The 15,988-nt window shown below is 45.3% G+C and overlaps 1 protein-coding gene across 6 annotated transcripts in view; it reads left to right on the forward strand.

Annotated features, from left to right (window-relative positions):
* Window positions 1-6,108, forward strand: part of ARMC9 (armadillo repeat containing 9) — a 60,256-nt gene extending 54,148 nt beyond the window's left edge. For 3 of the 6 annotated variants that reach the window (XM_069024527.1, XM_069024529.1, XM_069024531.1), the window contains 2 exons: window positions 1,518-1,690; window positions 5,070-6,108. In XM_069024527.1, coding sequence (XP_068880628.1) covers window positions 1,518-1,690; window positions 5,070-5,092 — 196 coding nt within the window. In that variant the 3' untranslated portion in view covers window positions 5,093-6,108. The other 3 variants (XR_011152776.1, XR_011152777.1, XM_069024528.1) reach the window with 2 other exon arrangements.
* The last annotated feature ends 9,880 nt before the right edge of the window (window positions 6,109-15,988 follow it).

Consider the following 15,988-nt stretch of genomic DNA (forward strand, 5'->3'; position numbering starts at 1 on the left):
GGCTGGTGAATCTTTCTTTTTAATCTGCCTAAGAAACACATAAGATTATGAAGAGCACTAGTGAATTGAAAACCCAATTCACTTGAACTAACTCACTTTACCAAATTGAGTAAAATGACAAAAAAAGCAGTAACAATGAGACTACTTTATGGAGACAAAGATGTTTAAATATCTCTGTGGTCCACGCCTTGAGGTTTTATCTAGCCAGTCTTATTTTTTGGTGTTGTTTTACCAGTATGTTTCTGCTGCCATCTGCCACCTCCTCCTTTGAAGCTGAGACAAGTGTTAAAGCTTGTAATGCTCCTAGGTAAAGGGCTGCAGAGATGGTTCTTAGCAGAGCAGTTAGCAGGTCTCTGCCCTTAATAGTTAGCATATACATATGCAAAATACAGGCAATAATGCTATTTAAAATACAAAAGGCACACTTGCTCAAATCTCCCTGCAAGGTGAAGTAGGGCTATGGAAGGGCTAATCACACTGACTCAGCAGCATTCCCAGGGAAGGAGGGGAGATTAAATATCTTGAAAATCCTCCTAATCACCCATTCTGATGGTCACAAAGGGTTCTTTTGATGGAGCTAATAACATGGACTTTCCATTTTAGTCGCTGATTTTTAGAGGGCACCTATTTTTTCGATGTCCTGCCTTTGGCTCTTTTATTTCCCTTTTTAAATATGATGACGTTTTCACGTAGCTGTTACTTTAGTTTAACCTTTTCTTCTTTTAAGAGAAAATCGACTCACTAGTGCAAACATTAGTATAGATTCAGAATTATTTTAGAGACTTGCTATTTCTTGGTAGCATCCATTTTTGTACCTGGGAAAAACTATATTTATGCTGGGGGCAAGGAAGGACAGTGTAGCCTCACACAGTTATTGACTAAATTTTAAAGAATGGTGTTTTTGCAGCACATGCAGGCTGTGAAATAGCAGCACCTGGTTTATGTTCTCAGTGTGAAAAAGGAACCTGTGTGTTTAAGGAATTTATTTTATAGATGCCATCACAGCTTTTTGCTCTTTTGACAAAGCCTTCAGGGAGTTCTACAAATCTTATCTCAGACAGGAGCCAGGGAGGCTGCCCATGTCTGCCAAGATTGACCTATACCTGGAAGAAATTATGGTGTCAGTGCCCTAGAAGGGTGTATTCCTGTGCTGTAGCATATCTCTGTAATTTTTGCACCCCAGAAAGAGTCACTGCATGTGATAAACACAACGGAAAACAAGCTAAAGATCAATTACTGGTTTGCAGGGAATTTAACTGAACCTGTTCAGTCCTGTTGCACAGAGAGTGAGGTTTGAGTAGGATCACAGGTCACTAGAGCCAGGTTAGAGGCTGAGCAGTGAGCACACGTCCCAGGCAGTACCTGTGGTGCCTTGTTCCTTTCCATTTGCAGTCTCCCTGAGTTTGGAGCACTGGCTGTGCTGTCACAGCACGTACTGCAGGTCTCACTTGGTTGCAGACTTACTATGCATACATATTTTTCCATGCATTGCTAACCCTTTCCCTCTCCTCCTGCAGTGAGTTTGCCTCAGCCTTCACCAGCAAACCTAAGATCCCTCGTACTCCTGACGGGCAGAGCAGCAGCCCTAGAAAGGGAAAGGTCCCAGCCATTGCCCCCCTGTTCTCTCAGTCTGAACCCCAACAAACAAGCCATCCAAGCTCCTCAGGATCATCCACAAGGAGCAGACAGAGTAAGTGGAAAAAGTCATCGTTCTGTTTGTCATTCCTTGGGGTGGGAAAGGAAGGAGCATTGTAGAAAGTCTTCAGGAATGAAGTCGTAGGCTACAAATGTGCCAGGAGTATATGACATTGTGCTTGTCATCTGCAGGATGTACAACCATGTAGTTATATCCTGCTGAACATTGCTCCTATTTCCAGGCTGTCATGTGAGCAGTTAAAAGACATGCTTTTTCCTGTCTCTGGGTGGAGAAAAGCGGCCCAAATTCTCAGAAGTTTTTGGGGAAGCTTATGAGTCTCAGATTAGACTTTCTCTAGATGTCATCAGAGTTTTTCCTTTTCTTTAGACACTTGCTCATCCCACTGTGTAACTTGAAGTCGGATCCCTGTGTGTGTCTACACTGCAGCTGAATGTAGAGCAGATGTCAGGCAGCTCAGGAGATGGCTCAGGGCAGCCTGGTAAGCAGAGAGCCAAGCATGGTGTGCTGCTTGTAGCAGTCTCCTTTCTTCTGGAGACTGGTACTCAAGAACCATATGGGCCATGCTGTGGCCTGCAAAAGCTTATAAGAAGTACTTCATCTGCAGGGGGGGGGTTTCAGAAGAGAGGATGGCTTTGACTTGAGGATGGAGGAAAAGGATGGACACTTGTTTTAAGCCAGGCAACACAAGCTCATTGTAGTGGAAAAATTGATCTTGGATGCTCACACATCAGTAAACGTGTGGTGTGTCAGCTGTGGAGGTTTTTTGGGGTGGAGAGGGAAGAAAGGTGCATTCTTTAGTAATGAACAAACTTTTTCCCAGGAGTGTGGATAGGAAAAGCTGGATTCAAATACAACTCTGTGTCCATCATCAGTGAAAATGGCAGGAGCAAATGCATCCTAACAAGTTTAGTGATGATTATTTGTTCACATTGTAACATCAGCTCTATTCTTTAGCTGTAACTGTTACCTTGAAACATTTGACAAAAACATAGTAAGTCTTAATACCTTCCCAAGAAACTTGAAATATGTGTATATCATTAGCTACTCATTACAGATGCAAAAATTGAAATGGAGAGAATTTAAATACCCCAGTAAATCAGTAACAGAGCTGGAAAGAGCATTCCGAGCCTTCTGTGTTGCTCACTCATTGTTCCCCACAGTTGCATGTGTAGGGAAGTGGTGTGGTTTCATTGGTGAGGCACTGGAAGAGAATGTTCTTGGTGGTGAAGGGAGGTTTTGACCTGGGGGCTCCTTGCTTCAGCACTCCTGTGCCGAGGTAATACAGCTCTTTCATCTTTACCTTTGCTGTGTGTGCCCCGAGTTTTACCTCTGACATCAGCACGCTCTGTTTCCTGTAACAGCAGCACTGTTCTGCCCTGACTGGATGTGGTGTTAACACCCAGGAGTCTGTCCCTGGTTCCTGTTTCAATTCATTTCCAAAAGCATTGGCCCATTGAAAAGAAGCCCTAGTGAAGAAAGGAAAAGCATAATGTGTGTGTGTGTGTGTGTGTGTGTGTGTGTGTGTGTGTGTGTACGCACAAAAAATCTTTTGCATGTTCTAGTTTCTCCAGGGCAGCTTTGCACTCCTGTGGCAGGGAGTGTCCTAGGAAAGATGTGACATACCAGTGTGTCTTTCAGGAGGCTCTGGAGGAGCAAGATCCTTTTCCAGTGGCACAATGTTAAATGTCTTTCATTTTTAAATTGCTTTAAGGTAGATCACGTGGGGTTCTCCGTGGATATGTGATCTGTTAGTCCAGATACCTGAGCTCTTCTAACTTTTATTGTTTTATTTGTTCTACGCTTTGCCTCTTCTCTTCTCTTCTCTTCTCTTCTCTTCTCTTCTCTTCTCTTCTCTTCTCTTCTCTTCTCTTCTCTTCTCTTCTCTTCTCTTCTCTTCTCTTCTCTTCTCTTCTCGCTGAATGTATAACAGGCATCCCAACTTGCTCTGTGTCCATTTACAGTTTCTCCCAGTTTTTCTCTTGGGATTCCAGGTTATCATTTTCTGTCTGTCCACATGTACCACGAGACAGTGTCAGCAATTGAATGTTAAACTCTTCCTGCTAAAAATAGCAAAGAAATTATTTTGCAAACAAGTAATCTTCCACTTACTCTGTGTACATGTATCCAGCCTTGTTGTCTGCTCTCACAGAGCACCTATTAGTTCTTGTCAATCCTGCAGGGCCTCTCACACAGGTATTTACAGGTGGGAAGAGTTACATGAAGGTTGTAGGGACCAGATTTTAAAAGACTAAAAAGGGTTTTAGGCACCTACACTGAAACTTGAGGTTCTCAAAGGTAATTCTCAGCTGTTACTTAAAGATGCAGGGAAGGGGTCTGAACTGCTCCTTTAATTTCCTAGCTGACTCATCTGTAGGTCAAAAATGGTATCAGATGCACAGATACCAGCAATCAGTAGATTCCAGCAGTTGCTGCCTCCCATTTGCCTGCTGCATAGGTATGTAGGTTTTTACATATCAAGAGACTCTGTTCCAGTGGAAGACTAATTTTTGGGTTTCTTGATATTTCTGGAGAAATGCAAGCTTTTATAGCTGATGGACATGATGAGAACAAGCTGACTTTCTGATTTTACTTGATTCATTCACTTATTTTAGAGGCACATTTTTAGCTTGATTTTAGTATTTATTATAGGTGTGTTTTCTGGAAACAAGTTGATTTTATGTAAACCTACCTGAACTAGCTGGACTGCTCCTCTTGGAGCATGGAGTGTGTGGAATGCCTGAGGAATGCAGAGGGAGCCCAGGTACTTAGTGCAGCTACAGGCCTGGGGCCGGATTCCTGCCTGAGATGCAGCCCCTGCTGTTAAGCTGAACTCTAGAGCAGAACCAAGCTCCTCCAAATAAAACCAGCAATGCTGGGATCTTCTGTGACTCCCACTTCCAAGCTGGCACAGGGATGACACTGGCAGCATGGCTGAAACACAGGGTTCTGTAGGGAGCATAGGCACCTCCAAATTTAGACCTTTTCAACTGGGCTCCCTGTGGACATGGTTGCATGGTTTAATCCACTCTGATCCTTATTCTCTGTCTGTTCCAGGCAACTCTGCATGGGCGTGCTGAAGCTGTTTGCAGTGTACCAAGTTCTGTCTAAGGCACACTGGAGCTAGGGCAGTACAAAAATCTCTACCAGAAGAATGGGGAATGTTTTTTGTCGGGAGTACAACTGGACCCTGGTGACTCCCTTTCAGTTTTTTCAATATCCCCTGAAAAGGGATTGCCACAAATACATTCTGCATTTTTAAGTTGCAGCATCAGGAGTTAAAGTGCCTTTCTGCATGTTTTTTGTGATGTTTGTGTCCCTGTACAAGTTGAACAAGTGTTGCCCTCAGGCAGCTTCTATCTTGTAATAAATCCTGCCTTCAGCTGACAGACCCTTTCTTGCTGTTTTTCTGCAGGCAGCCAGTCCTACAGGAAGTGAGAACAGTTCCTTTCTTCGAGAATCACCTGTCACATTGTTGAAGGACAGAGCCAGCTTCCTGTAATGAGCTTTACTGGTGACCTACAGAGGAGAGTGGGGTTGTTGACATCGCAGGCCTTGCACGGGGATTCGGGATAATCTGATGGGATGTGTCTGTGGTCTCTAAAGCTGGCTAAGACAAGGGCCTTGTTATTACAATTCAAGGTCTCAGCAGCAGCCCAGGACTGGCATGGGAGATGGATATTCTCTGGTAGTTTACTCTAAAGTGACATTGCCACCTTGAGAAGAAACTCTTGCTCTCTGCCTTCTGTGCCAGAGTAAATGGCCTTTGGAGACAGAATGTAGGCTCAGCCCAGGAGTCTTACCAAGCAACTGTCTTTTTTACATATTGCTTGCTGAAGCAGCCTGCCAATTGCTTTTTTAAATTTTGCCTTTATGACTGGGTTGGAGGTATCTGTGTTCAAAGGATCTGCACGAGGAGGGACAGTGTCTGCCACATGTGCAGAGCCTTCCTGCCCGGAGCACTGGGGATGAGTTCTGTCTGGCCTCCAGACCCTGGAGAGGAGGTATTTTATCAATTTCTGGTTGACCTGTAGCAGATGAAAAACACTGTTACAGTGCCCAAGGCAGCATCCAGGCTCACCTCTGAGGTCTTTACCTGCAGCAATTACTCCTATTCCTTCTTTCTGCATTTTTTTTCTTAATTCTACTGTTAAACATTTGTGGAATGAAAAATCTATTTTTTTTCCACTGGAATGAAGAGCTTTGCTTCTTCTTCATAGAAGAAACCATGAGAATGTGAACAGATCAGAAGCAGCTTTCTCTTTACGTGTAATTGTGTTCCATCTTCTTTGGTCTTCGTTGTTTTTTTTATGTTCTTCAGAGCAATGGCTGTTTATGTCTTTATGGAATTTGTGCTGGTCTTTGGTGCATATGAAGTGCGGGCTAGGCAAGAGAGATCAGGAATACTTCCACTAAATAAAAAACAGCAGTTAGTTCTGCGAGTGAATTACAAAGCTAGTGCTGTTTGTTGTTCTTTCTCTCAACAGTAACAGTGACCAGGAAACACTAAAGCCTTCACTGGGGGCTGGCTTTTCAGTAACACCCCCTCATGTGACAGTTGTTAGGACACATAAATGCAGTTTACATTGGAACTTGGCAGCTGCCGAGGCAGAGATGCACAAAAAAGCAGACAGTGTATCGGCATAGGCTTCAGAAACAAATGCTTTAATGAGTACGAAAAGGGGGAAGGTAAGGCTTTGCTTTTGGAGTTTCACCTTGAGAAACAAACAAGTGGAACACGGCCTGAAAAGTAAAGCAACTCCTATAGTGACACTGCCTTCCCCTAAAGCAGAGTTGTAAAGCCATTTCCATAGATCCAGAAGAAAGCTTTGTGCTTGTGACAAGACCTTGAATTGGGCCTCTTGCTATGTGGTGGCAACTGAAGAGCCCAAGGCCACTGATGTCGTTGCTTCAGACCCACTGAGATCAGTGATGCTGTGTCAGATGTTTGCAGAAAGGGCTCCTGCACACAAGTTCAGGAAACCCTTTTGGATAGACTTTAAATTGGAATGGGGGTGTTTTGCAGGAGAAGACCTCCTGTCGCTTAAAATCCAATCAATTAATACAGAAGTTACAATTTACTACTCAGTAACACCGACCTAACACCAAGCAGGCAGAGTAAAGGTGCTGCTTTAACTCCCAAACTACACAGGCCTCGAAGTGACTACAGACACTTGATAGCCCCTGTCACACAGATCCCCATGCCAGACAAAGAAGTCACAGAAAATCTCTGACTTGTGCTTAGATTCATCTGCCTCCTCTCAGAGCTGATAAACACAACTAATGGGAAAATGTCCTCTGGTTCACCAAAGGGCAGTACTGGAAAACAGCCATAAAAGCTCACCAAGAGGCTTTCCAGGGTAGGCAGAATTTCCTCTGAAATTCTGGTTTTTTCCAGCATGTAACATCAACAGCCAAGTTGTTAACACTGAAGTGCTAAGCAGTTCATTTGCATACATGGATATCACAGAATGCTCCAGCAGCTGAGTTTTACCTAGCTTACAGCAGTGCTCTATGCTATGTTCATGCTAGATCTGATTCTGTAAGATGGAGTGCAGCTTTTGAAAAGTGTTGAGTGCAGACTAATTTTTTTTTGGGGGGGGGGAACAACAACCCCAAAACATCACTGATTTTATGAGTTGAGGTAAAAACTTGTTCACCCCTTGCCAGACACCCAAAGGTGGTTGGCAGGTGTGGCTACAGCTGCTCCGGCAGATCAAGATTCATGAAAACCAAAATGCATCTTGCTGAGTTGGACTGAAAGGAACAAACTGAAGTGTGCTTGTGTGTTTCTTACTCAGGCCCGTTGCAATGCAGAACTCTATATTTTCCCATGTTCAACTCTTAGCTGTGTGAGTATGGAGTTTGAAATCCAAGACTATTTTTATATTAATGCATGAGAATCTTAGTTTTCCAAATACTTGAGAGAAACTACGAATGTGCTTAGGCTGAGGCAGTAACATGTCCTCCTTTCCTCTGTGTTATTCACAAAAAAGCCCCTGTGATGCCAGTCAGAAGATTTGAAGCTAATGAAAAATGTCAGTTGTGCCTTTGTTCATAGAACTCCACTGTTCAGGGTGGAAGGGTCCCTGAATGGAGCTCAGTAGCACACACATAACAAATTTGGCACCTTGCTCTGAAAAGTTGTTGGGTATCTTTTGTATGTGCCATGAAGAGGCAGCTGCTAGATTCAGCAGCCCCCTGGGGAATTCATAACAGGAGCAGTGGAAATTGCTGCCCCGGTGGGAGGGGTGTGATTGCACTTAGAGTGGCTGTAATTTCTTTCACAGAAAGCAGATACAATTATTGCAAATGACACACGGATCTTCAAGGAAAGTTTTTCTGGGACCAAAGTCCTAAGTGGTGCTACCATAACTTCTGTAGCTTCAGTGTAATTTTGTTTATGCACAGTGTTATTTGAGACTAACTGCATAAGTCTATTGAAGTTTGCATAGAGGGCTTATTCTGTACAAGTGATATAAAATTATCTGTCAGTGACTAGATAAAAATGCTCCTGAAGGGTTTTTCTTCTTTCTCTTTTTGGTATATTTGTTTGGGGGGTCATGCAACTTCTTTGTGTGCGTTTCTTTACATTTCACTCTGGTTTATTATTGACAAATTCTGTCCGCAGCAGTTTTTATCTCCATCTAAGTGGAAAACACAGCTCCCTTCAGTTCAACCTGGCCTGCCTCTGCAGAGGTAATGTTGTTTACTCAGAAGTGTTGCAAAGCAGGCATGAACCACTCATTGTTTGTGGTCTCTCATGAGGAGAGCCCAGGCATGTGGGATGCCACCAGTGACACTGGGTTGGTGTCAAAAGTATTATTTGTTGTACAATTTAAGTGTGTAAGGGAAGACAAGCAAGGAAGTCCTCTGGAGGGAAAATACTGCTGTGATGGGGAGGGACAGTGGTTGCTTGGTTTGACTTTGAGTTGTTTCCTTTAAACAAAGGTTCACTAATCTTTATCAATCATGGTGGAGATAGCAGTTCAGAGATAAAGAGCTCTGTATGGTGTTCATGCATGTCCTGGCACAGTGGTAGCAGAAAAGCACACCTGCTGCCTTCCTTGCAGGTGTTTGAGTACATCCAGACTTAACTCTTTAGCTGGGGGCTTGAATTTATCTTTGAGACAGAACTTCCTGGCAGTTTGGACCATCCTCTCACTTGCTTTCAGTCTGACTGAATATTGAAACAAGCCCTTTCCCAAGAGAGGAGATGTGGGAGAGTTGGGGGGTGCTCCTGGCTTGAATCTAAGGAAGGAGTGTGTGAAACCTGCCAGTCACCCTGGACATCTCCTGTGCTGTGTGGCCCCCTGAGCTCAGGAGGTGTGTGGGCATGGCAAACAGAGAGGATTTATGTAATTATAGCCTTGCAAACCTCCACTGATCCTGTGGGAACCCAGTACCAAAATACCTCTGTGACTGAGCCATGTGGACTTCTCTGGGCTATGCTGCACTTTCCCACCCTATTCATAGAAACTGTGAAAAGAGGGAGACTCTTGAGGGTTTATTGACAGGTGAGAAATAGCAAGATGTTTCAAGACAAAAAAAACAGACTAAGACCAGACTGTTCTGGCCAAGCTATGGGAATCTGCTGCTAATGGGCTTTAAAAAGAAATCAGCTTCTGGGTGCAGAACATAGAACATTGTCCTGCTATGTTATCAGACCAGTAATTCTGTAGCCTGACATCTTGTCAGGAGTTGGGATCTGATATTTCAAAGCAAGTTTCTTCCCAACTCCAGGCTGCTTTCTACCCTGCAGTGACATTGTATTCAGTTACAGGATCATGATCCAAATTTCCACTTTTTGAGGACCTGGTGCTTTCTGAACAACAGGCTCAGTGGCACACCCTAGGACATCTAATAACTTTCTGGAACATGTCCTCCTTTTAGTACAAGTTCTCTCAGCAGTCCTTGGCATATGGTCCAAGTTTCCAAGAAACTAGGGCAGTAATTGATGGCAGTGAAAGTGAGAATGCTTCACATAAGCAGTAAGAAATCCAGGTGACACCTTCAGTGTTTTGTTCTTATCTTCTTCAAATGTGGGAAATGCTGTTCTGATATAATTTTAAATCAACAGATTTGGGGAGTATCAGTTATTTTTTTCACTCTGCATGTGAGTGACCTAGCACTGCATTTAATTTCAAAAATGGTTTTCAGTATGCCTTGCTGGTTTTCATCTTAAAAGACTTTTAAAGTGTTACTTTATTTGCTTTTATTTTAATAATGCTGAGAGCTAATTCTTCTGAGTAAGCAAATAAACAGGACAAATAAAAAGTAGTGGAAAGCTGAAACAATAAGGTTTATTCTGTAGATGTTTAAAGTGCCTTTTACATTAGGCTGTAACCGACAGCTACAAATACTGAGGCCATTTGAAAATCAGACCACCTGCAGAGGGATTTTAGGAGTTCGAGGACTCCTCCCTCTACTGATGTCAAGGGAAAGTTCTGGCCTTTGTAGATCCAGATTTAGTTCTCCTCCTCTGAAGAGTGAAAAAGTTGAGCTGGAGTGAGGATGGGATGAAAGTGCTGGAAATAGCAGCTGTGTGCCAAGTGATACAGTTCCTCCTTCGGGCTGCCGTGTGCCGGTCTGACCGTCCGAGCCCTTGCCTGGATCCGGCTGACTGCTGGCAGAGGTTGAATCCTTCCTGAGAACAAATCACTTTATTGTTCGTGTCTGCTCATGCACTGCCTTTTGGGAGCGTGGTTCATGTTGTTGCAAGAAGCAGAACCATTAGCACCAAATGAATTCTTTGTCAAGCAGTACAGTCTCCCTGAAATTTTTACCCTTTCCTCCAGCAGCTTTCCCCCAGGATCAAATTTTCAGTATTGTAGGGGACTGGCTCCTGTTAAGCAGATGACTTTTTTTTTGTTAATTCTGCAGATCGTGGCCTACCACGATTTTCCATTAAACTGGCTCCTTTCTATTTCTCTTCTTCCAAGTGAGCAGCTGGGAAATGAAATGTGGCAGCTCTGGGACTTGAGGAAAACAGTTGTGTTTCGATTAAGCCCCTTCCACCCTCAAGGACTGTGGAAACTGGGCTGTTTGAAACAGCCAAAATTTCCACCCTGACTAACTGTACCAAAAGCTCTGTGCCAGGGAGCTCCTAGTCATGACCCACCAGCTCAGGGGATGATCCCCTGGCAAAGCACAAGGCAGTTCTCAAGGGTCCCGTCATTCCATGCTACAGCAGCCATTGCTGCCTTGTTCCTGCCCAGATCCAGGGATTGGGTCTGTCCAGAGCAGCTGCATTAGTGTAACCACACTGCAGCTGGGGGCAAATCATGGGTTGTGAGCCATCAAAACTGGTCCCCTGGCTCATAGTCAGCCTCAGTGCTTGTGTGACACAAGGCCCTGAGCAGCTTGGCCCACAATTAAGGCTTTTAGCCCCTAACACAGTACACAGTAACAGCAAGAAGAATTTGGCTTGCTTCTCCCAAAATTTAAAAATTGGGCCTGTTGAGTCCTTAGTCATGCATGCCTGGAGCTGACCTGACATTTAGTGTCATCACCTTGCTCAAACTCAGGACGTGGCCATAGCAGAGAGAAATAACTGACTTTTGGTTTGTTTTCCACATAGATTAAAAACTTTGAGTGGCTGAATGGCTCTTTCCTGTGCTGTAGTTTAAAACCTCGGTGTGTTTTGGGCAGGGGCAAGGAGAGAGCATGGTAAGGCTGTTTCCTCTCTAACCCTTGTTATCCTCATGACTGAGGTGGTGAGGATGCAGGTTTTCACAAAGCTGTGCTGAGCATTGCAGAAAGGTGGGTCTGAGCCACTGTGAACTGCCACAAATCTCAAACCTTGTTGGGGCTCCCAAGGTTCTCTGAAACCACATTTACAGCAACTAAAGCAGAGTTAGCAATTGTGTCACTGCCCAAGTCACCCGGAAATGGCAGCAGTGAGAACCAATTTCATCTCAAGTGATTTGGCTCCTGGGTCATGTCCATGAACAGGGCAGAGACCAAGGCTTTTTAACCAAAACCAATCCAGGTGATCTGACACCTTTCTGGTGACAGTAACACATCTGTATCTGTAAAGTCTAATCTGAAAAAGATATTTCCTTGCTCTACATCTCATTAGTTTCATTATTTGTTCCTAATGAGATGGAAATATCTCCTGTGTTTCAACCCAGTCCAGCTTCCCCCAGGCAGCTCTGAAGAGGCAGCTACTTTTCTACAAGCACTTGCTCCTTGCTGGCAGCAGGGGATTGTTTGAACTTTTGTGCAAAGCTGCTAAGTTTTGTTCAGGTGCCTAAAATAAATTTCAGAGGGAACCTCAGCACATTCATAAAACTCTGTCCCTTTATCCTGCAGCAGTGGCCTCTCTGAAGAGCGTCCTTGTAGTTTCCTGTGTCTGCTTCCTTCCCTCCCTCTTTTTGTTTTGTTTGGAGGGGGGGTTGCCTTACTTTTTCCTGCAATTGGAATTATTCCGTAGGGCTGGATCATGTTCATGCATTACAGAGGCAAAGGAGGCTTTGAAAGATGCTTGTCCCAGGCTGGAACTCTGTGAAAACTGGCTGGATGTTTGGTGCTTGCTGGTTGTAGCCCCTTTCCTTTCACCTGTACCACAGCCTCTTCCTGCAAACCGATCATAAAAAGATCCCAAATTAGAGTCTCTGGTATTACGCAGGAATCGCCTTCCTTTTGTGCTGGGCCTGATTAAAATCTCTCATTACCTTTACCTTCTAACGTCAGTACTTTATGCAAAGCCATTTCCTAGTAAGAAAAGTTCAGGGCAACTCAGCCCTGAAGTGTTACTTGTGCGGAGGTGAGGCCTCTGGTCTTCATTAGATGCCCCTCAGACCATTCCTGGGCAGTGGGAACGGGACAGTGTGATGACAGATGAGCTGACATGTTTTGTTTCTTTCTCCCAACATGGACAGTTGCTCTGGGCAGAGAAGTAAGTCTCAAGCTGCCTTATCTTCTGCAAAGCTGACTGGTCCTGCAGCTTGGCACAGTGACTGGTGTGACCCACGTGCTGCCTTGAATTAATTTTCTCTGGGCTATGAGCGTGGTTTGTACCGGGAATACCCTGTCCTTGCTAGGAAATCAGCTCCTGGGGAAATATGTCCTTGCTTAAGCATGTGGGAGATGATGGAGGGGGTGTTACCAGCACAATCTTTGGGGTGTGTCGTGAGTTAACCCTGGGGGGCAGCTCAGCCCCACACAGCCCTCATCTGCTCCCCCCCAGAGCACTGGGGGAGAGAAGCAGAAGGGTGAAAGTGAGAAAATCTGTGGATTAAGATAAAGATAATTCAATAGGTACAGCAAAAGTTGTGTGCAAAGCAAAATAAGGAATCAGTTCCGTGCTTCCCATGGGCAGGCAGGTGTTCAGCCATTTCCAGGAAAGCCAGAACAGTTACTTCATCATGCATAACTCTTTATTTGGGAAGACAGACATTGTAACTCCTTCTTTCTCCCAGTTGTTATTGCTGGGCACTTCGGCAAGCGGTCTGGGATATCCCTTTGATCAGCTGGGGTCAGCTGCCTGTGCTCTGCCCCTCCCATTGTCTTGTGCACCCCCAGCCTGCTCACTGGTGGGGCAGCGTGAGAAACAGATCTGGCCTTCGTGCTGTGTAAGCAACAGCTAAAACATCCCTGCCTTATCAGCACTGTTTTGGTCCCAGATCCAAAACACAGCACCACACCAGCTCCTAGAGAGAAAACGAGCTCTGTCCTGGCCCCAGCCACGGCAGGTGTGTCTGTTTGTTGTGCTTTGCATGGGACTGGCCACAGCATGTGAGAAGTGGAAGCACAGTACAACTTTGGAGAGGGAAAAGCTCCTCTGAGCCCAGCTGGGCACCACAGGAACTGGGTGGGTGGCAGCAGGGGCTGGTGTGGGACTGGCAGCCAGTAACTGGACACAGACCAGTTAGAGAGTAGAAACTGAGGGTTCCTGAGCACTTGTGGGGAGATCTGAGAGGATGTGCCATACAACCCTGAAAGGAGAGAGGGCTCTTGGTCATCTGCTCCGTCTCCAGGGAATTGCTGGCAGGGACCTTTAAATTCCCAGTTGAACAGGATGGAGGAGAGCAATACTGCACTGGGAGCTGGTGCTCGCTTCTCACTTCAGCAAAGGTTCATGCTACTGCAGCAGCTCTTCCAAGTCAGGATGTCACTGCCTGACTGTGCCAGAGCTGTTGCAGGCTCCTTTTCAGCCCTATGGATTAGGATATCAGTTTTTTTAATCACGAAGAGCTTTTCTTCTGTGTCTCATCATGAATTGATGCGGTAGAGCTCTAACTGCCCCAAATGGCTGCTGCTGCTGCTGTGCCTGGCTTTCTGTGCAGATTTGGGCTCTGAAACAAAAGGGTGGAGAAACCAAAGAAGCTAAAAGCTCTGGTTTGCTAAAGTAGCACCAAATCAACAAGGAAGCTGCATTTCAGCCTGGTCGATTATTCAGAGCCTTTTGTATGACGGATTCTCTCACAGCAGCTCAAACCTGGAGTTTGACCTACGTTCAGGTGTGTATGTACCTATTAGTTTGTATTAGGCTTAACCGTGGAGAAGGTCATACAATAGTCTTGGTGCAGGAAAGGCTGAATCAATATGAAATTGAAGTTGTTCCTGTAAAGATTCAGGAATGGAAACTTTACCACCACCACACCTACTTTCAGAACTTGCCCATCACAAAGAAGTTGAGAAATCCCTTTGTGTCGGGTGATTGTCTCAAATGCAAATGTAATAGTTTAAAAGTGTCTCCTTATTTTAACTCTTTCCAGCGAGAGAGAGCTTTGCACCTGCCTCAGGGGAGATGGGGAGATTGCAAGAGAGAAGGAGGGCAGATGTGGGGCTTCCACTGAGCCTCGCTGGGGTATGGGCAGCAGGACTGGGCAGCTGCTGGGGACCAGCACCCCAAAAAGGTAGAGAGTGAGTTTTAGGAGCAGTCCTGTTTTAATCCTTATTAATTAAATCTTATTATTTAATTTCTTTTTCATGTTGGTAGGGGTGATTCTTATGATCCCTTTAGTGCTGTCTCGTGTTCCTGCAGCAAAGTGAAATTATTTGGGCAGGGTGAGGGTGCAAGGACTGCTCTGTGCATCGGGAGGGTGCAGCTGGGGGAACAGCAGCAGTGTTGTGCTTATGGAGATTGTCTGGAGACTTAAAATGTTAATATGATCAGTACTAGCTTCTTATTATTTTCTTTTCCACGCACAGTTTAAAGCTAACGTGTATGACTCTGAGGGCGACAAATAGGTGGTGTTTGTCTGGACAACCACCTGTCTCCCTCACTGGTGTGGTTCAGGAGGGAAGCTCTTACTATTAATTTTACAGTGAAATTTAAACAGTTTTGATCCTGCTTCTACATAAACTTGGCCCATGCTGCGCCCTCATCAGCTAAGAGCTTTTACGTGGGATCTGACTTTTCCTCCACATCCACTGAACGTGCAACCCACGCCAAAGATTGGGGCTGTGCACACCCAGCCCAGGTTTTTCTTTGCTGTGCCACCCCCAGTTAATAGGGTGCAAAGTGCCAGTGCTACACATCTCCTCAAGCACCTTCCTTTTGCTCTAAACCTGAATTTTACATTTCCTGCTGCATTGTTTTGCATAGGCAGCATCTGGTCAGGTTTCTGTTGCATCAGTGAGTTTGCTGGTATTAGGTTTTACTCAAACAATATATTCTGCCACAAAGGAGCGGGTTCAAGCAGGTTTGAGCTGTCCAGCCTGGCCGTGCAGGAACCAGTGACGAATAAAAGCTCCATAAATACCTTCTTCTGCCTCTCCCCTTCCTCCACACATATATCAATTGCTTTTCCAGATTATTGAGAAAAGAATCTCTGTGTTTCCTGGGTGTGAAATATGTTGGTTCTCCCTTTGCAAGCAACGAAGATAATGTTGCTGGCAGCGCTGCAGCTTGGCCCAAGGCTCTGCCGCTGGATGGGTGACCCCACGGCCAACAGGAGCAGTGGAGATATTTGCGTCAGCCCTGTGAGCAGATTGCTCCAGTGGACGAGGACCCACCTGGGATTTGGGACCAGCCCAGAACAGAGCTGCCTGCAGAGGCAGGGCTCCTCTCCTTCCCTGCTGACCCCAGCACACAGTGCCCTGCAGGGCTTGGGCATGGGAAATGTTCACTGGCCCTTCCTCCACTTCAGCAACACTGAGCCTGGGAAATGGGGTCCCTGTGGGCTCTAGGAATCTCAGGGATCCATATATATTTCAACCTCATCTGGGAACTGTCCCCTGTGGCTGCCACCACGCCCCTTCAGCATCATAGTATCTGGCACAGCTGCCATTGCCCTGAAAGCTGGGTCTTGTCCTCCCCACACACTCCTTGGGCTGTGCTAAGGGGTTCATAGGATCCATCCTCCCGATCCTTAACAAAACCAG

The sequence above is a fragment of the Aphelocoma coerulescens genome, chromosome 9 (genome assembly GCF_041296385.1).
Source record: "Aphelocoma coerulescens isolate FSJ_1873_10779 chromosome 9, UR_Acoe_1.0, whole genome shotgun sequence".
NCBI classification, from domain to species: Eukaryota; Metazoa; Chordata; class Aves; order Passeriformes; family Corvidae; genus Aphelocoma; species Aphelocoma coerulescens.